This window comes from Acipenser ruthenus, chromosome 22 (assembly GCF_902713425.1).
Source record: "Acipenser ruthenus chromosome 22, fAciRut3.2 maternal haplotype, whole genome shotgun sequence".
Taxonomy (NCBI): domain Eukaryota; kingdom Metazoa; phylum Chordata; class Actinopteri; order Acipenseriformes; family Acipenseridae; genus Acipenser; species Acipenser ruthenus.
Window position 1 is genome coordinate 497,996 of NC_081210.1, and position 24,635 is coordinate 522,630.

Here is a 24,635-nt window from a genome sequence, read left to right on the forward strand (position 1 = left end):
AAAGGTCGCCCAAGCCTCCCTGTCATGGTATTAGCCCGGTCAGTAAACATTCAAAGAGCTGTGGCATAAGGAGAGGACTGGATCTGTGATGAAGACTATAGCAGATTACAAGGTGTGTGACAAAGCCATGCGTGGATAATAGGGTTTGTGTTCTGACGGAGACAAGGGGAGATTAAAAGATTGCAAAATTTAGCGATTCAGGACATAAACGGTTTGTATGTGATCAACCAGTCTTAATCTGGATTAATAATCGCGTGATAAGATTGAAAACATTTGCATAAATCGATAGTTTATTGGCTTGTAGACACATGCCATCTGTAATATCTATAGGAGGCTGGGAGTGTGGGATTAAAGCTTGGTTCAAAATCAAGGCAAGAATCGTGTTCACTGTGTAGAGAGACTGACAGACAGACAGACGTTTTTTGAATGAGGCTCATAAACACACATACCCATACTGTGCATGTACCTGAATACAGAGTGGCTGTTATCAATAGTGGCATCACTGAAAATGCTGCCCCACCCCTACCCCTTCCCAAGCTGGGCTACATTTCAAATACTCTGTTAATGAGGAGTATAAAGGGATGCTTGTTATATTACACCGAGCGCACGCAGAGCCAACCCTTTTCAGCATGGCTGAGCGTACGAATATAATGCCATGTCTTAAATAAGAACAGAGTTACAGTGGCTGCGGGCCTTGATATAATCAAATGAGACTTTAGTGCAGAATGGCCCAATTACCACCATGGCTTGTACTGTATATTACATCAAAGTCTGTTTCATCATTCAGAAGAGTTTCTCTCTCTCTCTCTCTCTCTCTCTCTCTCTCTCTCTCTCTCTCTCTCTCTCTCTCTCTCTCTCTCTCTCTCTCTCTGTCTCTGTCTCTCCCCGAGCAAGCTTGTAAAATATTGAATGGCCTGTCACAAGAATGATCATAAATGGTGCAATTTTCTGATTCCGTACAGCTTGAACGATGAACCAATTTATTGAGAAGCCATTCAGACAGAATCAGCTCCTGACTTTATAACCTGTGCCCGGGAGTTAATGGTCAAGGACCCATTGTGTTCCGTGCCCTGTTTGTGAAAGTCCATTTGTTGCAATGGGTTTACCATTAGGTTACCATGGTAGTACCATGATGAAAACCTTAGCAGAGCCGTTAGGAGACCCCTGCATTACCAGATACGATATCAGGGTACTACAGTGGATGACCAGACAGAGTTGAGTTCACATTTTAGTGATAGATTTCACGGCTGTCGCCTTTGTGCTAGCATTGCCCCTCAAATTACAAAACCAGCATTGCCATTGGAGATCATTTTGGATGCAAAATTAGGCCTATTTGCATCAGTTTGCTTTTTTTCTGACGGGCAAAAACTCACTGGCTATTGCACAGAGCTCCTGAAATAAATACAGGTGAAATTCATATATACCAATAGTTCCAACACTTTACAAAAGTGAACATAGCATGAATGCAGTTTTAGAATAAATAAAATGAGAGATAATGTACAATATAGAACAATAAAGGAAAATAAATGGATGAATAGACTCAATGCAATGATTAAACAGAAAGGAACAGTAGATTATTACATCATAGCTATGTAGTAAATGACATCACAAGCACATTAATAGATTGAAATAGCAATACGTGGGTATAGTTATCATGGCATCAAAAGTCTAGAAGTAACCCCATATATATACACAGGACGACAGTGTGGAGTAGTGGTTAGAGCTCTGGACTCTTGACCGGAGGGTCGTGGGTTCACTCCCAGGTGGGGGGTACTGCTGCTATACCCTTGAGCAAGGTACTTTACCTAGATTGCTCCAGTAAAAGAACCCAACTGTATAAATGGGGAATTATATGTAAAAAAATAATGTAATTGTATGTAAAAATAATGTGGTATCTTGTAACAATTGTAAGTCACCCTGGATAAGAGCATCTGCTAAGAAATAAATAATAATAATATTACAATAGCAATAAAGCTGGTAATTACTCCCCAAGACAATCCCAGAAACTCTTTATTGCTTTAGTGACACCCTGCTGCCATGCTGTGATTGGTTGGACTCTATGAAACAGTGTTGAAAGACGTAGAAGGCTTCCAATAGGCAGATTGATGCCGTGAGGGAGGCAGACTCTCTCAGCTTTACTGAGCACCAGTGATCCAGACCCTGATTTCTTCCTGAAGAATTGTAGCCTCCCATCAAAAGTCGTTTGCAGTGCTAAAAACAAAAAGATGAACTATAAATCCAGTCGGCCCTGGCTTGACTACAGCTGTTCTCTTTTATTGACCCACATACAGTATTTCAGAGTGTTATTCCGTTGACTTTCAAACTCGTAAATTACTTCTTTTTTTTTTTTGCAGTAAATTTCTTTTCAATTACATGAACAGTTTTATTTTTATTTTTACTTTGGATAGGGAGTTTAATAAAACAAGACTGCATTTCAGATGCAATTACTGTAAATCTAGTATATTGTCTTAAACACTGTTTTTAATACACTAAAATATTATTAGTAGTTTATTTAGCAGACACCTTTATCCGAGGCGACTTACAGAGACTAGGGTGTGTGAACTATGCATCAGCTGCAGAGTCACTTACAACTGCGTCTCACCTGAAAGATGGAGCATAAGGAGGGTAAGTGACTTGCTCAGGGTCACACAATGAGTCAGTGGCTGAGGTGGGAATTGAACCAGGGACCTCCTGATTACAAGCCCTTTTCTTGAACCACTGGACCACACAGCCTCCTTAATAAATATTCATGAATGCGAAACTGAAAGGTGCATTGCAAGAAATAAATTGCAGGGGGAAATATAATTGGACTACTGTGATACTGCGCTCTATCATTTTTATATAGCTCTGATTAAAATAAACCAGCCCTCTAGACTTACAGTCTCTGTCTGTTTCTATGATGCTTGGGTTATCTAATTGCCTTCCAGCTGGCTTTGTGAAAGCATAGCATGAAACAAGACTTAAAGGGGAGTCTTATTCTCAGATTCCGTTCGTGATGAAGCACAATCTGCAGGGACCGGTGGACCAATCATTCGCAGCGTTCCTCATTCTTGCTGTCAACGACCACGGAGCTTCACAGCGTTCCTTAGTCCACCGCTCCATTTCTCTCAACATAGGACGTTCACAAAATAAATTAAAAAAGAAAAAGTGCATAAAAACAGTCATTGACTTCAGGAAAAATATGTGCTTTTTTATTTATATATGTAAGGCATATCTCCCTTATGAGGAACTGTGACTTTGAACATATTTTTCATGATGAAGAAAGCCCTACAAGAGTATCACAGAAGATAAAGGACAGGCAAACCAGTGTGTCTGTCTTTAGCTTCAGTCTTGCTCGGCAGAGGAGTGGTTCTTGTTGAGAAGGAGAGCAGTTTCCTCTTCTGGGAAAATCTGAACCACATGTCAAGCACCGGCAGGCTTGCCAAGAGTCAGCTGCCAGGCAGCCTTTAGGGGCACTAGCTCATCTCCTCCGCTGTTCAGCCGCGGTAGAAAACAGCTTGTGAGCAGAATCAGCTCTGCTAAAGAAAGGTAATGGAAAAAATATGGAGTAAATATGGAGTAAATCACAGCATCCCACAACATCACAGCCGTGCATTTCCAGTGAGGCCTGGTCTTTAGCACAGGGCTGGCTGCAACATTAGGAGATGCTTATCGATGGCTCAGTAGTGTCAGGGTGAGCAGCCAAGGCCTGGTGGAGAAGCTGAAAGTTTATTTCAGATTCGCTCTGTGTGCCAAGGAGGTGCTGTTATTAAATAACAGTATCACAAGCAGGGTTTGATTTCAAAGGGGTTTCGTGCAAGTGTTGAATGTGATACTCACGTGTGTGGAGTATTGCCACTGTTATGCATCGTTATGTGTGCTGTTTCAAAAATAGGCTTTTCTGATACCTTCCCAGTCTGCCATTCCAGGCAACACAAATATTTCAGTCTCTAGTCAGGCAGCTACATGATGTCAGTACACTTAAGACTTCATTATCTAGAGTCTCCTCCAGCCACGCTCATTTCTGCAGTAAGCTTGAATCCCAATTAAATTAAATGTATAGGGACACTATTAGGTTGTCTCATGCATGTTTTATTAACATCATCCTGGGCTATAAATGAAGAGGGGAGTGAAGACAGACACATTATACATTAGCGGCAGCTTGGAGCTGCAAGGAAAACTTCTAGACACAGCGCCACGCATCAGTTTAAAAAAACTAAATAAAATCACGTTCTCAACATGTCATGAGGCTAGTACAGATTTCAAATGATTCAGAAGATCCAGATGAACACACGTACTTGTTGAACTATGGAATGAAACTCTGGATGTGTGTGACGTGGTGCTGCTGAAGTGCTCCTTGCTGATTCAGTTCCTGTGCTGACGTGATGTTGTACAGATAACCCAGTGGCAGCGTTTCATTCATCCACTTCATCGTACAGCAGCTACTTTACTCAAGCATCAGCAGAAGAGCTCCTTCTTGTAATCAGTAAATCACCCCTTGAAGTTTTAAAATAATTAGTTAGCCAGCTAATTAAAAAAAAAAAATATATATATATATATATACACACACACACACAGTATATAGTAGTGCTGAGGTTTGCATGTTTGATTACCCTTGGTTCTATATATATTGTAGTGCTTAACTCTAAAGCTACTTGTGTGCGTGTGTGTATATCTATGTATATGTATATGTATATATGTATATAAAAACTAATCATGCTTGTTCTCCAGGTGTTGTGCTATAAAACCCATCAGCAGTCCTGTGAGACACAGCTGCCTTTACCTGTGTGTTGTGCATTATACACAAACTCTCCTTCAGAAGGTCTTACAGCTCCTGCCCCATTTCGCATGGTTCCATATAGAATGTTTGGGTCAGCAATTCATTTAATGGCTTTACTGTTCCAATGTTTGCATTCCATCAGTCAATGAATGATTCGCTGGCTTGTTGAAACTCCCTACAATGATGCTGGTTTGCTGGTTTGTTTTTTTATTGCCCACAATAGTCGACAGAAAAGACGTTTTGCAGGATATTTGATGCAGTTCCACCCGGTATAATCTGTGTATGACATGAAATTATCAAATAAAATAAAATAAAAAAAGTGTTACCCCGGGATTGCGTGTGTCATCTTTTAAATTACTTCAGTCTTACATTAAAATGAGCAAAACTGCCCAGATCATTACTATGGGCTGAATTATATAAGCATCACAAAGCCAGCAAATGCATTGCACTGCTATTAACCAAGAGTCTTATATACCAATACCAATACTAATGTCAGAACTTCTAACTATGTCTGTCTCTCTGTCTATGTATTCTTTCTCAGCTCTGAGACAGATAAAGACCACTCACATTGTGTGACCCATGCTTGACACGGCACATTTTGCAGTCATTTCCTTGGTGGACGAAGGCCACAGCACAGCCAGTCCTTTCTGCTTGCTTGCATATCCCATAACAAGCTAAAGTGCACTGTGACCCAGCTTGCCGGGTTCCTTTGCTGAACTCCCTTTCGTTTCTCTCTCTGTTTTCCAGGATCAGATGTCCACGTTCTTCCAGTTCGGGGCTTCTATTCAGCAGGAAGCCCTGCTGATGCTGAACATCATGAAGGAGTACGACTGGCACACGTTCTCTGTGGTGACCAGCAAGTTCCCGGGGTATCAGGATTTCCTCACCATCATAAAGACCACGGTGGACAACAGCTTCGTAGGGTGGGATTTACAGAACATGATCACTCTGGATGCCGTGGTCGGGGATACGAAGACCCAGATCCAGCTGAAGAAGATCCATTCCAACGTGGTCCTGCTGTACTGCTCGAAGGACGAAGCCAGTTACATCCTGGACGAGGCACGCTCTTTGGGCTTGACGGGATACGGCTCCGTCTGGATTGTCCCCAGCTTGAGCACGGGCAACACCGAGATCACTCCCGACGAGTTCCCGTCCGGGATGATTTCGGTTTCGTACGATGACTGGGACTACCCCCTGGAAGCCAGGGTGCGGGACGGCCTGGGGATTATAACCAGCGCCGCCACTGCCATGCTGGATCAATACAGCTTCATTCCGGAGGCGAAGACCAGCTGCTACGGACCACTGGAACAAAGCGAGCTGCCGTCCAACGCCTTGCACAAGTAAGCTGCTTATTTTTATACTGCTGTTATTTGATTTTCAAGAGGGAGCCGTCTTTGTGAATTAAATGCAGCACGTCACATCACGTTAAGTTACTCTTCATTAGTAGTACCTGCGTCACACACATGCACAGGTGACTTTTCTAACCAGGACCAGAATTGGACACAGAGATAATTGATAAAAAAGAAAGGACAGGGTATATTCACCTAAAAGCATACATGAAAGAAATGCCTTGCAGCTGGTTTCACAGAACCGACTGGCAGTCTGTGAAACCAGCCTAATAAATGAACTAAAAGTTAACATAATCTTGAAAGCGAGGCATTCTTAACACACAATCTCAATGAACCTTTCAAATATTAATTGGTTCATAATCACTTCGGCGTGAAGACACCTTTGAGAAACGTACAGACAATTTAAACACACAGAGATCTATTACGACAATTGATTTTAAACACAAACGGCAAGCAAAACAGTAATTGGGTGTTTATTTTCAAACCGTTTGAAACTGTACTTTAGAATCTAATTTTCTGCTTTCATGGTCTTTTGAAACACTTCATTACTCTTCATCAACACTTCTACTGACAATTTCAATTTGCAAAAAGATTATTGTGAGGGGTTGGAGTGTGGTCTGAAAGTGGTTACTTCAAGGATCTCTTTGAGATGTATCTCTATTTAAAAGTTCTTGGGTGCCCATCATTTTTATTGTCTAATAAATACATGAATAAACCAAGCTACATTCCATATTGCTGATACAGTAGACTGCGGATTATTGAGCATCTTAAAGACAGGGCGAAAATTGCAAAGATGATTATGGAAGTACAAGAGGCCGACGACTGTGTATAAAAATGTTTTAATTAATACCAGGCTCCATTTTGTAGAGGCTGCATATTTTTTCCCCAAAGTAATTTTACTTGTGCAATGTATCTGAAAAAGAGAAAAAATAAATAAACAGGCTTTAGCATTATACACGCTGAAAGTGCAAATAAATAAAGAAATAAATACCAAATTAAAATCAATGCTTCCACGTATAAACATTAAACAGTCAAGGTGTCCTGCACTTGATAGTGTTCACCTGCTTTAGTGGGCTGCTTCATTAGCATGGATGTTGCTGATTACAGCTGTGGTCTGCAGTCTAATTGAAAGAGCTGATATGGACTAAAACACAAAGCAGGTGTTGGGTGTGCAGATGGTGCGGAGAGTCTATACAGAATACACTAACGAACCCTCAATCACATAAACACCAGCAGTACCTGGTGTGTAAAAACAACAGCAGCCTGGTAAAGGCTGAGACACTCCTCAGACTTCGATGGGCTCAGGTCAGCAATGGAACCCGGGAGTGTTGCTCGCTCTATACAATCCGCAGGTCCTTTCTGGTTTCTGGTTTCTGGTTCCCATTCCTGGTTTATTCACAATGTGCCCCAAGCACCTCTCTGTGCTTCTGTGCTGAACTGATTAGCAGCGCAGGATTTACGTAACACTGAGACTTACAAGACGTGTAGAGAAAGTCAAAGAAAAAAGAACAGAACACATGGGGACTGCAGACATTCTAGAACATCATAGAGATAGTTATGAATACACGATTACTGGGAGCGTCGCTGCAAAACACTGCATGCTTAAACAGATATCTGTGCTTGTTAATTAAACCTAGTGTACAGTATATTATAGTAAACATTACTTACAGCCCCTCTGTGGTACATACGGACTGTAGAAATCCCATTCATTTGCAGAGGTACAGAAATTGCACAATAATAACCATGAAAAGCAGCAGTTGATTGTCTATGCAATTACAGGAGAACAATTATCATTTACAAACTGAAGGCAGAAGGCAGCTATACTGCAGCAGCGTGATTCTGTTATGCCCTTTGTGCAATCTGGAGCATTTGTTTCTTTGCAACTTTGAGGCTATTAAAATATATGTCGTTTTGTAATAATAGTAATAATAATGAATCGCCCTACAGATTACTAATAATGTAGGCTTCTCATCCCCAGAATATTTCAATATACTGTTCCCCCTGTACGGATTAATTTACATTGGAACCCTAGCTGTAGATGATGGATTAGGTCCACCTTCCTGAGTAGATACATTGTAATGTGGGCGTGATAAAGATGTACAGTATTCCCTGTAACATTACCAGCAGCCTTAATTACAATGTCTCTGGACTCGCATATGATTTCACATGTGGAACTGCACCATGCAAGTTAAATAGCTGGTAACAATTTACGTGGTAAGTTCTGTTTGGTTCAGCACAGAGGGTTAATCCACTGCTGAAAAATGCATTTACTAATCATGCTTTTGAGAAGATGCATCGCACACCTGGGGAGATACAAATAAAATAATAATAATAATAATAATAATAATAATAATGATAATAATAATAATAATAATAATAAATCCTTCCCATATGCTTTCTGCATGTATGACATTGCCTGTACCCGGTGAGTTTTTTTTTTTATTTCCTTGCATGTGTACTGCATTGTATTTTCATTCACTCACCTGCGGGAAATCACAAGGCTTTTATGTTTGCCTTTCTTCGTAGCAAGTGTGTCTGTTTTCTTCAGATCCGTGGGTGTTCTTTTATTCACAAAGCACAAATCCCACCAGCTATCGAGTGACACACAAGCAGTGTGAACAGAAGCAAGTGTGAAAGCATGTCTGGCTATTGAAACAAGAGACAATGTCAACCTCCAGGACATAGAAATGATCTTTAATGAAGCTCACACCTTGCAGGGATTGAGACAATAGTCCCTTTGCAAGGCACTTTGCTCCAGTGTTTACTGTGTGCTTCTCAGCTGCTGTGTATCAGGATCATATGAAGTACCGGATTTAGAATTGGGTCTGAAATGAGGAATAGTCATTTATAAAAAGCATGCAGCACATCCCATAAATTTAGTGTTTAGCAGTTTAAAAGGTTACCATATAAAGTATGGCCAGTCATATCAAAGCATGGTAAAAAAGCATGCTAAATGATGATAAGCCATGGGAAATTCTCTGTATAAGTCAGGGGGAAAGCATCGCAAAGCCTGCTAAATTACTGTGCAGGTTGAGCGTGGCACGCTTTGATATGGGTCAGCAATGTGTATGTTTGTGAAACTCATTTAAACTGTTTGCTTAGAATTCAGAATCATGCTCAAGCTGAGTGAAGTTGTATTTCTAACTACTACAACCCCCCCCCCCCCAAGAATGTAACTATAGTTAGACCAATGTTTCAATGAGACATTTGTGTCAATCTCTTATGAAAGCTATATTTTATAGCAGCTCTCAAAAAGTCTCCCAGCTGCCTGTCATCTCCATTCCAATCGCTGTGTCTCCCACGAGTCAGGTGATTATGTGATCCTCACGTGATTCCAGCAAACATCATGGGACCAGCTGAACAGTTGCCCTTCTGTTCACTTTTAATAATTTACTGTTGAGGGTCGATCCTTTCATATTCTAGAATTTGCCAGAGCAGCGCTGCACTCAAGGTAAGACTTGATACATTTCCTGTATTAGTGTTTAGTTTCTAGTCCAAATAATTGTGCCTCTCATGCAATGCCTCGGGCTTTCTATCAGAGAAATGCAGACTCAGGCATCCTCTGTGAGTAAGAAGGTTCCCTGCACATATTTCATCTGTGTTAATCTGATGACTGAACTAGGTAGCTCATTAGTTACCGTGTGGCTCATTAATTCTTTCACTGAATGTTTGTCTTTCAGATTTATGATGAATGTGACCTGGAATGGCAGAGACTTGTCCTTCACAGAAGACGGATATCAAGCAAACCCCAAGCTAGTTGTCATAGTTTTGAACAAGGACAGGGTATGGGAGAAGGTAAGGTCCATTCCATTTGAACAAGTTCACACTTCAGATCCTGCACATGTTATATTGCAGCTGCTGTAAAGTAACGCATACTGATCAGGCACAGAGAATGCTTTTTCATGTACTGTATAACTCAAGAATGACTAACCCAAGCTCAGCCATGGGAGGAGGTGTATCCTCATTAACAATCTGAGTTTCAGGTGGATAACAGGGAAACTGTGGCATGTCTTTGTGTGTCAGCACCACAAACAACAGGTAAATACAGTATGCACTGGTATACTTCCAAAGGTTACAATTTGGCTTGTGTCAATACATGCTGATAAACAATGATAAATGAATACAGAGCCAAGCAGTTGGGGTGGGATCGCCCTGCGTGTGATCTGGAACCCCAGTAAGTCAGTATCACAATGGAGTATAAATGGAAAACAGGAGCATGCTTTTGGGAAAAAAAAGTGATGAATTAAAATGGTTTTACTCGCATTCCCAAAGGATGGATATGTTCACAGTGTCTTGCTGGAGAACAATGCGCAGTCCCTCGATACCGTGCTCCTAATGTGAATAACGAACTCTACAGCCAACACTGTCACCACTCCGGATAAACAGGCATCAAAGCTATTTTAGGAAGGATTTCTCTTTCACCACATACAATGACAGGATTATAAAAGGGCTTAGACTTTACAGAATAACTATAATTATATTCTGTTCCCAACCCCTGCCCCACCTATAGGATATAACCCAAATAGCCCAAATAGCTCTTAAATTAGCAACCCCCATTGTCTGGGATGAAAGATGCTGAGACACGTTTCCCCTGTTTATTTGCATCAGTGAGTAAGTTCTGCAATGCAAACATGCAACACCCGGACATGGCTGTGGCAACATTGTGGTTGTTTAAAGGTCACGTTCATAACAAGCATGTCAGTGACAATCACCCCCTGCCACGGCTTTAAATACAAAATTAGAGCTAGCAGCCCCGCGACAGAGCATAGTAAAAACACAAGCTTGGCATGCTGGACACCCTTCAGGATGAGATACTCTCAATAGCTTATACTACTGTATAGATCATTGTCCAAACCAAAGTTTCATTCATGCATAATACAATATCATTAAGCGCATTTCTACAGAAAGATTTCCTCAGCAAGTTTCATTGCCAGCAGTCTGACTGCAGGGTGCATTAGCGCTCATGTTTGATGCTAAACGAGGCCGGGGCCTCTTAAAGTCCTTCCTTTATTCTCTCAGCCTGTTTACTTGCCTCACAGTCTCTGCTTCCACGTGGTGTGCCATCCCTGTTGCGGCTGTTGACAAATCAGAGTGGTATTAGTTTTGCTCACAGTGTTAACAAAGGCACGGGCTACAGCGTTTTAAGCAGTGGGATGCAATTAGTGAAAGTACCATTCCTGCTGGGAGGGCTGAGCAGTGAATCGTGTTTCAGAACGGGGTCGCTGTCACTTTGTAACTCCGGATCCTGCAGTCCGTTCCGATGCCGTCACGCTCCGGTAGTTGCCCCCGTGGGTACGGCGCTCTTTTCCTCTTTGCCTTTCCCTGTCGTCAGGGAGCTGACAGCTGAAAAGATCAAGTTGTTGTGATGCCAAATTGAATCCCTGAAAGAGTAATTATGTTCATTCATTCTGTGTCAACATGCTGCTTGTTGACGTTAATTAAATGAAAAAAAATATTTGGGAGCTGCGCAAGCCTGTTTGTGTCTACATTTCTTTTGTATAGATTGGCTACTAGTGGTTAGGTCATTGCTAGTGGTGCTTGAACCAAATTGCTAATGACCTTGAACTGTATAGGACCAAGCTTTACAGCATGAAAGCATGAAAAAGTTATGCATTAATCACATTTCTCTATGAATTTTAGAAATGTGTTGCATAGATACATTTTATGTATATGTCTTTGGAAAGTGCTCAAGCGAGTAAGCCGACATCATCAGGTAACAGTGGGGGGGGGGGGGGGGGGGGGGTCAGTCCGATGATGATATCTGGTGATTGCATACCTCCCCCCCCCCCCCCCCCCCCCGTGCATAATTACAATGTACTTAATGTGTAAATCTTTTTGCACAATATATGTATGTACACAATGGTATCAAAAAAAAGGTTGGGGTAAGGGTTAGGGTTAGGGGGTTTAGGGTTAGGGTTTTATCATGCATAATAACATTGTAATTATGTGTAAGTACACATGTATTTACTCAGTAACTACTTTGTAAATACACAGTAATTCGAGACACTCATTGTAACGTGTGACCTACAATCTTGAGCATGCTGCTGAACTCCTCTAGGTTGAGGCATATTTGGTGTCGACAGATGCATTGCTCTGTGAAGATGATAGCACAGTAATGAAGTTCAGCACGGTTCTCTGTTATTATTAACCTGACAAACTCAATTTATCAGCGCCAAGATAAGAATCTCAGAAATGATTTACAGCACTGATGTACAGTACTGCAGCGATACCTAGAACTTTGTTTCTGCAGAATGAAGATGTCTATGAATCAAGAAAGAAAGCCCACAGCAAACAACTTAGTGATCAGCAAAATAAACAGTGTGTATAGGAAGGGATGCGTGCAGTAAACACAATGATTGGATCGACACTTCATAGGTGATATAAGAACATAAGAAATTCAAGAATGAGAAAAGGCCATTCGACACACCTGTGTTCGTCTGCTTTGGTGCCAGCGTGGTCCGTTTTGTGTCGTCTGCAAATTTGCATAGTTTTCTGATTATGTCTCGGCCCAAGCCATTTATATAGATTAAGAATAGCTTTGTGATAAACTTGTCAGAATAACGGAGGGGGATGCATGGGCACTGCTAAATGACATTACTGAACATCATGGAATCTGCCGCTCTCTACACAGCACAGAAAAAAATGAAAGCAAGGCATCCTTCAGAAGTAATGGGAAAAGGCTGGATGGGATTCTATTCTGGAAGACTAATGAAAAGAATTTGTGGTGGAACTCATCTCCACCCTCAGCATAAGGTGTGTCTTATTATAAAGAATCATTTTCTCCAAAGTTAATGTAGCTTAGCGACAGGGTACAGAAGCCATGCGCCAGGGTTTTACATCAAGGCGCGCGCATCAGATTGAAATAGATGAAACCCATAAGGACGGAGGTGGGCAGTGTGGAGAGCTTGGGACTGGCTTCTGTGTGACGGGGAGCTGGTGGTGGCAGTGCAGCTTTGGAAATTATAATCAAATGCTTTGTCTGGATGTCAGCCTACTGCAGATTTGTACTCCTCATGCTCGCTGGAGAGAACAGGCTGTCAGTCAGTGATGACTTTTAGGGTTTGTGATCCAAGTGCTCGATTGATGGCTCTTCAAGTTGGAGTCCTCTGTTTATTCATGGTAAAGCAAGCTTCCCCAAACCTCTTCCTCTACCGCCCTCTCCTGGAGGGATAACCTTTCTCAGAGACAAGAGACTTGCTTCCAGTTTCATAAGAACATAATGTTTATGAATGATTGATTTAAAAAAATTAAGAACGCCAAGGATACAACAACATGGCTAGGAAACCCATCCCATACCCTCGCCACCCCTTAGGGGAAAGAAGAGTCTCCTACCCTCCGTCCCAATCCTGTCTCCGCATTTCCAACTGTGTGTCCTCTGGTCCTGCTGCTACACCAGAACTCGTTTTACGTTTACAGCCTCATTGTTTCCACAGTTTGACGTCTGCATCTTCCTGTTGGCTGTAGATTGCGGGCCGGTTGCACTGGGTGGGTAATGACAAGTCCAGTCAAGTGCACCAGCCTCAGAAACAATCTTTTCCCAGGTTATCTGAAGTGCTGGCCCTTCAGTGGAAATCTGACAGTAAAAACTGGCAACAGAGACCATTAGCAGTTCCTAGGGGGCTATTCAGAAAGTAAGGGATAAGCTGGCAAAGTATGGATTAGAGTCTGCTTTTCTGGCAACTGTCAGGACAGCTAGAGAGAGAGACTGCAGAAACTTGATAAGTACGTGTTGACAGGCTGGTCTTCTTCCAGAAGCCTTCTCTGTACGGAACGGATTTGATTAATATACTCCAGAGACCTTGGAGGGTTTGGGCAGCTGGTAGGTGAATGTTGCGCTTCAAGGTATTTACTAGCAGGGATCTCTAAGACATGGCAGCCTCACGAGAACCTGTGGAGATGAGACGGCTTGGCATTGTCTGCTAATCATAATTTCCTTTCAATTACCCAGCCCTCCTGCAGAAGTCCGTCACGCGTACAGTCCAAGAAACAATCCTGTCAAAAGCAGGTCGGTGGGTTTGGTGAAAAAAAGGTTCATTCTGAATGTATCTTAAGCTGCAACTAAACAAAAAGCATGCAGTGCTAGTCTTGCTTAGATAGATTCCAGAGTCTCGAGATCGACCATGGTGATTGGCTGTTCAGGTTCTGCTATCTTTGCTCTGGATACTCCACCCATTCGTCTGCCTGCTAACAAAACAGCCATCTGCCTCCTCTCCCGCATGTGTCTGCACTCGGCTACCCCAGCGCTTGTGGGTATGTGAGCGGGGCAGTGCCCTCCCCAAGGCCACCATGCTTCTCCTGAGCTGAAGATGTACCTGAAGTGTGTGAGGCCTCATGATGTGCCTAAGTGCCTTTGGGAAGCAACAAAAACACCCCTACCTAACACGTTTCTACCTCTGGAGAGGACTTGCAAGAAAATAATCTTTAATTACTGTTAAAAACTTGACAACAGTGAGATTCATGATGATGGATATTTCGTGTCCTCTTCATGGTTTTGCCCTACTTTACTCTGTCTGAAGAACTTCTCTACATGTTTGGTCTGGTATAACAGTTTCATGTCATCTTATGTTCTTGTTTCTGCATCCATGTCATCCTTCCCTGACAGGTCAGGCAAACTGATGCCTTGGGAGCCAAGAGTTTCAAAGTCCAACCTCCGTGGAGTTTCTGGAGGCTGCAATATTTCTTTATTTATTTGGACTATAAAACAACATTGTGTTTGTTTACTTATTTATTTAAAGCATCTCAAAATGTGTTCTTTCCCTTCAGACAAAGTTCCTTTGTTGTCAGCAAGCAGCAACATACATTTTTAACAAGCATTAACTTTCAATGCAAAACGAACACACTTGGACGTGAACCCACCAGGAGAAAAACAAAAAGAACAAGTTTCCTGGGTGGTAGAGTTTCCCATAGTAAAAGCATAGCAAAATGTAATAAAGCACAGTGAAGGCATGGGGAAGCATAGGCAAGCACTGTGAAGCACAGAGAGATATGGTAAAGCATATTATACAGCATGGCAAACCAGGGTTACCTGTGATAAATGCATAGTAGAACCATGGGAAACGCGCAAAAAATACAGTGCAAAAATACTGTGGTAAACTTTTCTAACCTTTCTGTTTTATTGGTTGGAATTGGTTCATTCCTGCCACTCTGCATTAGCCCAGAGGCGAAGAAGGACTGGATTCAATTGGGAGTCGCTTGACCTGTTTTATTCCTCTGTTGGTGCATGAGTTTGTTTCGCTGTTGCACGGTGATCATTATTGTCTGGTTTGGCAGCTCTCCTTCCTTTTCAAATCCCTGACTGTTTGCAATCCAGCAGCCAGGCTCTTTAACAACCCAGTGCAATGCTGTATTGATCGAGGAAGACAAACATTTCAGCTAGTCCCCTTCATCACTGCTGAACCGAGGAAGGCACTGGCTGAAGCGTCTTCTAGTCTTCCAGCTTCAGCTTGATTTCTTTCGTTCTAATTTATGTGTTTCAAGTTATGGGGAATCTAGGGCTGTAAAGCAAGCGTTAATTTGATAGCGCTGATGCTAGTAATTAAAAGAGAATGTGGAGACGGGAGTGTATATGTCAGATGAAAGCAGTAATGAATGTGTCTCTGATCCCATGTCTCTATGCTCTGTGGCAGCGGTCCTGTCTCTGTAATCTAGGGACTCAGGTATGGCTGATTGAAGATGACAGAGAGACTAAGAGCACAAGGCTATGTGAAGATTTAACAGGAGAAATTCCAGCAGCTTTGCAGTGTCTGGCTGACTTTAAACCAAAACCAAAGACTTGACTTAATGAACAATAACGGAAAGTACTGTAAAGATTAAGGAAGCCTCTCTCTCTGTCTCTTCAGCACTGTGAGGTGTAGCCATGTCGCACAAATCATAAGTGCAATCTGTTCTAAGCTCTAAGTGTTGATAGTAAGTTGTATACATATACATATATAAAGAGAGAGAGAGAGAGAGAGAGAGAGAGAGAGAGAGAGAGAGAGAGAGAGAGAGAGAGAGAGAATGACCTGAATTGGATTTTTGGGTGTTTTGCCCATTTTTGATCGGGTTGCTATTCATCCCTCATCTCCCATGGCAGTAAAGCATTGTACATTTACAGGCCTCCTGTCTAGCTGGCACCAGTGTGGCAAACCGTGGTAATCTATGGTAAATGCAGAGTGCACCCATGGGAAGAGCATGGGGGGAAAACTGCACAGCGACCGTGCAGATTTGCTAGCGTTATATAAGTTATACAAAGGTCATATAATGTGCTATACAGCATAGGCAAAAGATTGAATACAAGATTGATTCCGAGTTATTTTGAGACCTGGAGTAAATAAAAACGACAGCTTGCCATAGCCATTGTGATTGTGATTGTGAAACTACATCTGGAATGCTGATAGGGTGCAAGATTGGCTTGAAAAGAAAAGATTCATGAAATTCATCAATAAGGTCATTTTCATGCAGTTTTCTGTACATTTTACAGAAAGAGACAAGTGTGTGTTTTCCTTTCATGTGGGTCTTTTTAAAGAACTAGTTGCATCCCATTGGGATTCATGTGCAGAGAGAATGTGCTGTTAATTAATGACACTCAAAAAGAAACTGCTGTTGTGCCGTGACACACCCCATTTTCACAGAGAGGCGTTTATTAATAGTCCTCTAGTACACTATGGCAGGGCGCATGCATCTGATTTCATCAGCATTAAAGAACATCACATTTAATGAATGCTTTTTTTGTTGTCCCAATTTACATGCAAATGATGCTTGATGATGTAGGATCCATTTGGCAAGGAGCTGCATGGAGCCCTGCAGACCCCTAATGTCAAATTAAGCAGGGCAGGTACATGTGCCAAATCTCCCGCTTTTGACACCACACTGCTAATTTTAGTTAAGGATATTATAATCAAAGGACTTTCAATAAAACGCTTGCATTACAATAGAGCATTAATGATCGCAACAGCACAGTAAGGACTCAGCAGCTGTAAATGAGCTGTTCTTTGGAATCTGATGCTATCTGGGACCCAGTTCTTAATTGAACTAACTAAATGGTTTTCTATTTAAATGCATGCAAAATAACAAAAAAAACCTTTCTGAAACATCCATGAACTGCATCATGATTTAATGCCCTATGCTTTGGCCTGTTTTACTGTTTAATATAAAAATGAAATCTAGGTATACTCTGCTGCTTAATAAATTTTTTACAGTACAATCATGAGATTCTAAATTCATTGTGATTTAAAAGCATAGCCCGTTTTTATTTAGGCAATGCCAATAACACTGGTCAGCTTAAACAGATCCTCGGACACTAACGAGAGGGGAGAGAGGTTGTAGGGTCTTGTTCCAATGTTAATCTCTGTCCTTGTTCACTGCAGAGTGAGTATCGATCTGAACCAGCTCTACCCAACCCCTCACATACATGATAAATGAGACCCTTTTTCTTTTGGGCAGTCGTCGGTAAGCTGACTGACAGGACTGGGTTTTAAGCCACATGTCCCTGGTCCCTGCAGCCCCTGAAGTGCTGGTGTTTGCTTTATCTGACTGCTTCCTAATCACATACAGACATGCTGACATGCAGAGTGTGGAAACTGTGGCCCGGTCCCAATGGGGCCGAGCAGCTGTAATCAAAGTTCGGTCTGTCATGTTTGAAGCACCTGGATGGAAGTTTGTGGAGTATCGTGTACGGTGAATGAGGGTGTCAAAATAATGCACTAGGCTCAACGGTATTCTGTTGTAGAAATATATTAATATATTCTTGACATATTTTAGATAGATAGATATCGATAGATTGGTTGATTTAGCCCTTGATTTGAAGTCACATGCTTGTGGAAATATCATTCATAACCACACTGAAAGACAGTTTCCCTATTTTTAATTTGTAATATTTTTTGACTCCTGTTTATTAATTGGCTGCTTTAAATGAATCGTCTGTCACTGAATAATAATAGTCATGCATTTCATAAGTATTTGTATTTTAATACTGTAGATCTCTTTTTAAATATCTGCATGCTTTCACGTGTTATGTGGGTAGCGATGTCACAATGATGTCAGTTCTGTCTCAGGGGGCTGTAGCTGCATGTCATCTTGCATTGATATTTCAGGAAGCTTTCCATTTCCATCGTTGTTGACAATTGCCAGCCTATGTCAGCATCGTTCAGATTTTCTTGGAACATAATACTTTCTAATGATATAAAAAGTTAAATAAGACTGGAATAGCTTTGCTTTCTACGGGCATTGAAGCAGAGCTGTCAAATCAATCATACAGTGTGTCCTGTCATGAAAAAAAAAAAATGCAAAAAGCAATTTCTGCTTTCATCCAAAGTGTCAAAACTAGCAGATGTAATGAATCTGTTTAAATGAAAATGTAATGCAATTATTCTGGAAAATAGCAAAAGTAATGAGACGCTAGCATACATCATGATAATATCAATGGTACGGAAAGCCAAAGGAAGAGTGTGTGTGTGTGTGCATGATGATCCTACAGCATGTGAAAGGCCCCAGAACCTACTGCGCCGTTCTAGACTTTGAAATGGTTATTGGACTCATTTTGTATCAGCAGGTTCACTCAGACAGCAGTGGTGGGGTGTGTTATTGTCTGAGCTTCAGCAAGGTCTCCGGCTCTTGAGTGCAGAACATTGTGATGGAGCAGAGGAATATTTATCATCCCACAGGAACTTTGACAAGACAGCTAACATTAACCTACATTAAAGCACCCGGCAGGACCATTGCACAAATGTGATGATTTGCTACCCCCACACAAATTACTGGTGCACTGACCTGTTACAGTGGAGGGATATCAAAGGCAATCACAGCTTTCACTGTCAGGCTGGAACACAGACATGGGTGTATGATGCATGTCTAAATCCTCCAGGGGGAGGGAGGTTTAGGTAGGTGGCGACCAGTCAACAACAGGGTAACTAATATGAATCTGTATAGCCAAGTATGCAGTTAGCTTCCGAATCTAAGGAGCATAGGGATGGTTCTTGTGGCTGGGGAGTATGAGGCTAATAAACTCCTTTTGTATAACAGGTGCTGTTGTGGAGCGAAGCTCGGATCTGCTTAATTAGAGAAGGGGTGTAAAGCAACACCCGAAGGGGATATACTGTAAATAGTGTTTTATTCTGTTTGATAAAAAAAGGATTAGTTGATATTCTAATTACCAAATGATTTTCTCAATCAAGAAAAGGTTAATATACAAACCCCGGAACCTGTTTGGTTGTGCACTGTACACAGCGGAGATGTAGGGATGTGGAGATGTGTCTTCTGTGACAGCAGGGTGAGAGAGCATTGCACACAACAGACATGATATCATCATTGTCTGTTTGTATTTGCATGGGACCACGAAGAGCCTTATCAATCAGGGATGGAATCCAGATCATCCAGTGTTATAAGTATGTGAATCTAAACTCATTTCAGCATTAAAGACATTGAGAAAGACTCCCTGCAGGATCGTTAGCCTTTGAATTGTCATGGGGTGTCTTTTTAGTATTTTTAAATTCAGCACGTATTGAGTTTTTACCAGTTGTGGGTGATGACAGATAGCCGCGAGTGTGTGTGTGTTGCAGATGGTGTGAAGGAGACAGTTGTGGATGATGTGTTTGCAAGTTGACAGATAGCTGTGTGTGTTTGTGTGTGTGTGTTTGTGTGTGTGTTGCAGGTGGTGCGGTGGGAGACAGTTGTGGGTGATGTGTTTGCAGGATGACAGATAGCCGCATGCGTGTGCGCGTGCATGTGCGTGCATGTGCGTGTGTTGCAGGTGGGCAGTGTCGAGTGTTTACCAGTTGTGGGTGATGACAGACAGCCGTGTGTGTGTTGCAGGTGGGACGCTGGGAGAACAGTAGCCTGTCTCTGAAGTACCCCGTGTGGCCCCGGTACAACTCCTTCGGGGACGCAGAGGCCGATGACAACCACCTGAGCATCGTCACCTTGGAGGAGGCACCCTTTGTCATCGTGGAGAACGTGGACGAGCTCACTGGGACCTGCATGAGGAACTCCGTCCCCTGCCGGAAGCACATCAAGCAGGAGTGAGTGTGCAGCCCTTTCTTTATTAGATAACCCTCTGCTCTCAGCCTCAGCTGCCAGCATTCCCATTCCACAGCCACACAGAAACAAGGTTTCCTGCTGTATCCTATAGACCTTTATTATAACATGCCTGTCACAGGGTCAAATATGTCTAAATTTTAACTCTTAAAGAAGACCCTTTACTACAGATCTCAAGCGTGCTTCCCTGCGGCTGTCTTCATTGTATAGGAGCAAACCACACCATTATCATACACATGTAATATATTAGCGACTACATTATATAACCCTATGTCATGGTTCGAGTGAGAAGATCTTACAGTTGACTGAGTGATCCACACTGAAAGCAGCATTCATTCAGCACCAATATAATAGCAGGCATCAGCACACTGGAGTGTAGTGAGTTATTGACAAAAAAAAAAAAAAAAAAAAGCCTGAAGCAAAGACCTACTTATATTTCAATGAAACTTATTTGACAAAACAAATTGAGGTATGGGTGGCATTCTTCCAAGTTAACTAAGCAGATGCTACCTCCTGATGCTTTCTGAGTACTTCCTGATCCCACATAAATCACAAGATGCACATGGTGACCTTTCACCTCTGTGTGCCCCACCTGTTCTATATAGAACAGTAGGAACAACAGAACTAACATTTTCAAGCAAGTGAAAATGTGCAAGTGCAGAAAGAGCTGTAAAATGACTGCTCAGACGATGGCAGTGCCCAGCCCCTGCCCTTCACTGCCCACAATGCAGAGGTTTCCAGCCTGGGCCCAGCACTTCTTTGTTTGTTTTAGTGATAATATGTGAGGCCAAAGACTTAAAGAGTTGCTGTACTGTGCTGCTGTATTTAAATATTGTAATGTGGGTTTGTCACTTCAGTTTATTTGTAGTCTGTGTCAGTTTTGGAATAAAAGCTGTTTAGCCATCAGCGGAATGGATAATTTAGATCTGTTCAAATGTTTGGCAAATGACTTACTCCAGCTAATTGTGGCATCTACATGTATGGCACAGGTAACTAAAGTGTGCTGTCCAGGAAAGGACATGTAGAATTCAAATCTGCTTTAATCTACAACAGCCAAATATGTTCAAGAGGCAACATTTCAAAATATTATTATATAATAATAATCTTTATATAGCGTCTTTCATAGTGGTCCACCATCACAAAGCACTTTACAAGATAAAAGACTAGGGTGTGTGAACTATGCATCAGCTGCAGAGTCACTTACAACAACATCTCACCCGAAAGACGGAGCACAAGGAGGTTAAGTGACTTACTCAGGGTCACACAGTGAGTCAGTGGCTGAGGTGGGATTTGAAACGGGGACCTCCTGGTTAAAAGCCTGTTTCTTTAACCACGGGACCACACAGCCGACTATATTACTCTTATATCTGATCCCACACATACAGTCCTGAACCCAGCCTGTGGTTACACAATCCAAAGAAATTCGAGTAGGGATCCAATCATCCTAGAAAGCATGCTGCTCGGCATTCTAGAGTCTGAAACAGAGTTACACAACTAACAGGAATTGCGATAATTACTTAGTGTTTCAAAAGTAAAACCCCCAGCAGACACAATCTCCTTGAGTGGGCTTCGAAAGAACGGCCCACAGCACCGAGGGAATGCATTTCAGCCACCGTTTGAAAGCAGTTTGTCAGACAGAACAGCTGACCTCTTTCTGAGCTTCCTCTCTGCAGCGCTGCAGCACATGATTCCTAAATCCCACAGCAGTTCCACAGAAAGCTTCTTTGTTTGCATCAGTGTGGAATCCTGAATGGACCACAGCACTTTGGAGTCCTGCAGCTCAAGCAGACGCTGTTTGTCCAAGTGTAATTTTATTATCATGTTGTGTGTATAACGATATAACCAAGTGATTCACCTCAGGGAGGATTATAGCAGTAGCAAAGTCAGTTTGTGCAAATGAAAGTTCCCCTTTAATGAAATAAGCACAGATCAAATATTATTTTATTTGATCGTTAACTTGGCTGAATAAGCAGTTTGCAATGGATTCAATGTTTGCCAACAGTCCTTATAGTTGACCTGCGTGTCTTATTGATCTGACGGAACATATTTCTACCTTATCACCTTATTTAAAATCCTGCATCAGAGCCGACTGCTACCTGTTCCTATAACTTTCTAAAGATGGGGTCTGTTGATAATCTGGGTTTTTCCAATTCTTAACTGCAGATGTTCAATGAAGAATCTTAGAAACGGCCTAATTTCCTTTGCCTAAAGATAAAACAGATAGATGCGTAGAAGGGAGTGGTTAACATGTAGAAAACAGAAAGTACTGATTAGAGGAGAAACATCAAAATGGAGCGAGGTAACCAGTGAGTACCACAGGGATCAGTGTTAGGTCCTCTGCTCTTCCTAATCTACATTAATGATTTAGATTCTGGTATAGTAAGCAAACTTTGCAGACGACACAAAAATAGGAGGAGTGGCAAACACTGCTGAGGCAGCAAAGGTCATTCAAAATGATCTAGACAGCATTCAGAACTGGACAGACACATGACAAATAACATTTAATAGACAAAAAGTGTAAGGTACTGCACACAGGCAATAAAATGCTCGGATATATAGTGAAAAGTGTTGAATTTAAATCAAGGGAAGTAATGTTAAAACTTTACAATGCATTTGTAAGACCTTATTTAGAATATTGTGTGCCTTTCTGGTCACCTCACTTCAAAAAGGATATTGCTGCTCTAGAAAGAGTGCAAAGAAGAGCAACCAGAATTATTCCTGGTTTAAAAGGCATGTCATATGCAGACAGGCTAAAATAATTTAATCTATTCAGTCTTGAACGAAGAAGATTATGCGGCGATCTGATTCAAGCATTTCGAATTCTATGTCGACCCAAGGGACTTTTTCGACCTGAAAAAAGAAACAAGGTCACAAATGGAGATTAGATAAAGGGGCATTCAGAACAGAAAATAGGAGGCACTTTTTTTTTTTAATTTAGTGGTCGCCAGTTATTTTTATTGTTTTCTCCCCAATTTAGTAATGTTCAATTATTTTTAGGCTCAGCTCACCGCTACCACCTCTGCGCTGACTCGGGAGCGGCGAAGACGAACACACGCTGTCCTCCGAAGCGTGTGCTGTCAGCCGTCCGCTTCTTTACACACTGCAGCCACCTCAGAGCTACAGCGTCGGATGACAACGCAGCTCTGGGAAGCTTACAGGCAAGCCCGCAGGTGTCCGACCAGACCACAGGGGTCGCCAGTGCGCGGTGAGCCGAGGACACCCTGGCCGACCTAGTCCTCCCTCCCCCTGGGCGGCGCTCGGCCAATTGAGCGCTGCCCCCTGGGAGCTCCCGTCCTCGGTTGGCAAAGGAATAGCCTGGACCTGAACCGGCGAAGTCCAGACTATAGAGTGCATCCTGCACTCCACGTGGAGCGCCTTTACTGGATGCGCCACTCGAGAGCCCCCCAGGAGGCACTTTTTTAGACAGAGAATTGTGGGAGTCTGGAATCAACTCCCCAGTAATGTTGAAGCTGCCACCCTGGGATCCTTCAAGAAGCTGCTAATGAGATTCTGGGATCAATAAGCTACTAACATCCAAACGAACAAGATGGGCCGAATGGCCTCCTCTCGTCTGTAACCTTTCTTATGTTCTCTTAAATACAAATTTGTATATGCAGATAGAGTGGGTTGCACTCGTCTCCTGCTTCCCACAGATATCTTTTTTTTTTTTTTTGAGTTATCAGAATTTGGACAAATTGGATTAAGGGCTTAACGAAATTTGTGGAAACAAACAATAGTCAAATGATGCTGATGTGTCACTGCGATGCAATAAAAGTTTATTTCATATGCTTCTGTGATTATGTTCCGCAGAGGACAAGCTGCACTGATTCAGAGAGGCACCAGAAAACCCTTTGTGGTTAATAAAAAGGAATATTTATTGCACATGTAAACAGAATGGTATTAACGTTCAGCAGGGGAGTCGTAAGGGCTCTGATCTCAAGAAGAACAGCCTGGCTGTGATGTGAAGCGATCAGCCTGAGATAAACATGCTTCATGGTGGAGCCCTTTAATACAAGACTCACAAGTGGAGCTTACTTGGTAATTTACTGAAAGCTTATGAGAAACAATGGCAGGTGGTAGGCTCTTAAGAAAGCAGGATTTTATACCTGCATGTTTGCATTCACTCTGTTCAGAAGGGGAGAAAGAACAAGGTGGTCATTTGAAAGGACAAATAGATCCATCTAAACTGTAAAATGTGCTGATAATCCCCCTCTTTATGTCCTCAAATTTGCATGGGCCAGGAGCTTATTAGTTGTCATAAGCGTGGTTTTACAAACACATGCTGTACGGCACACACACACACACACGCACACACACACACACACACACACACACACTCTCTAAATCTCATTACATCTTATAAACATTTCCACCGGTGTGGGTCGTATCTGAACATATGCAGTGGTGCATAATAGTTACTGTAGATGACGATATGAGAAAATCTATATGTCAGAATAGACAGGTGAGTAAGGACATGATTCCTATGGATTTCCTAACACTGTTTAAATAAAGGTTGT

General features: G+C 42.1%; 1 protein-coding gene across 2 annotated transcripts in view; it reads left to right on the forward strand.

Moving 5' to 3' along the window:
• Nucleotides 1–24,635, forward strand: part of grin2aa (glutamate receptor, ionotropic, N-methyl D-aspartate 2A, a) — an 81,153-nt gene that overhangs the window by 26,307 nt on the left and 30,211 nt on the right. For both annotated transcript variants that reach the window (XM_034926992.2, XM_034926991.2), the window contains exons 4-6: nucleotides 5,507–6,099; nucleotides 9,789–9,903; nucleotides 19,897–20,102. In XM_034926992.2, the coding sequence (XP_034782883.2) occupies nucleotides 5,507–6,099; nucleotides 9,789–9,903; nucleotides 19,897–20,102 (914 nt within the window). The remainder of the gene's footprint in view (nucleotides 1–5,506; nucleotides 6,100–9,788; nucleotides 9,904–19,896; nucleotides 20,103–24,635) is intronic.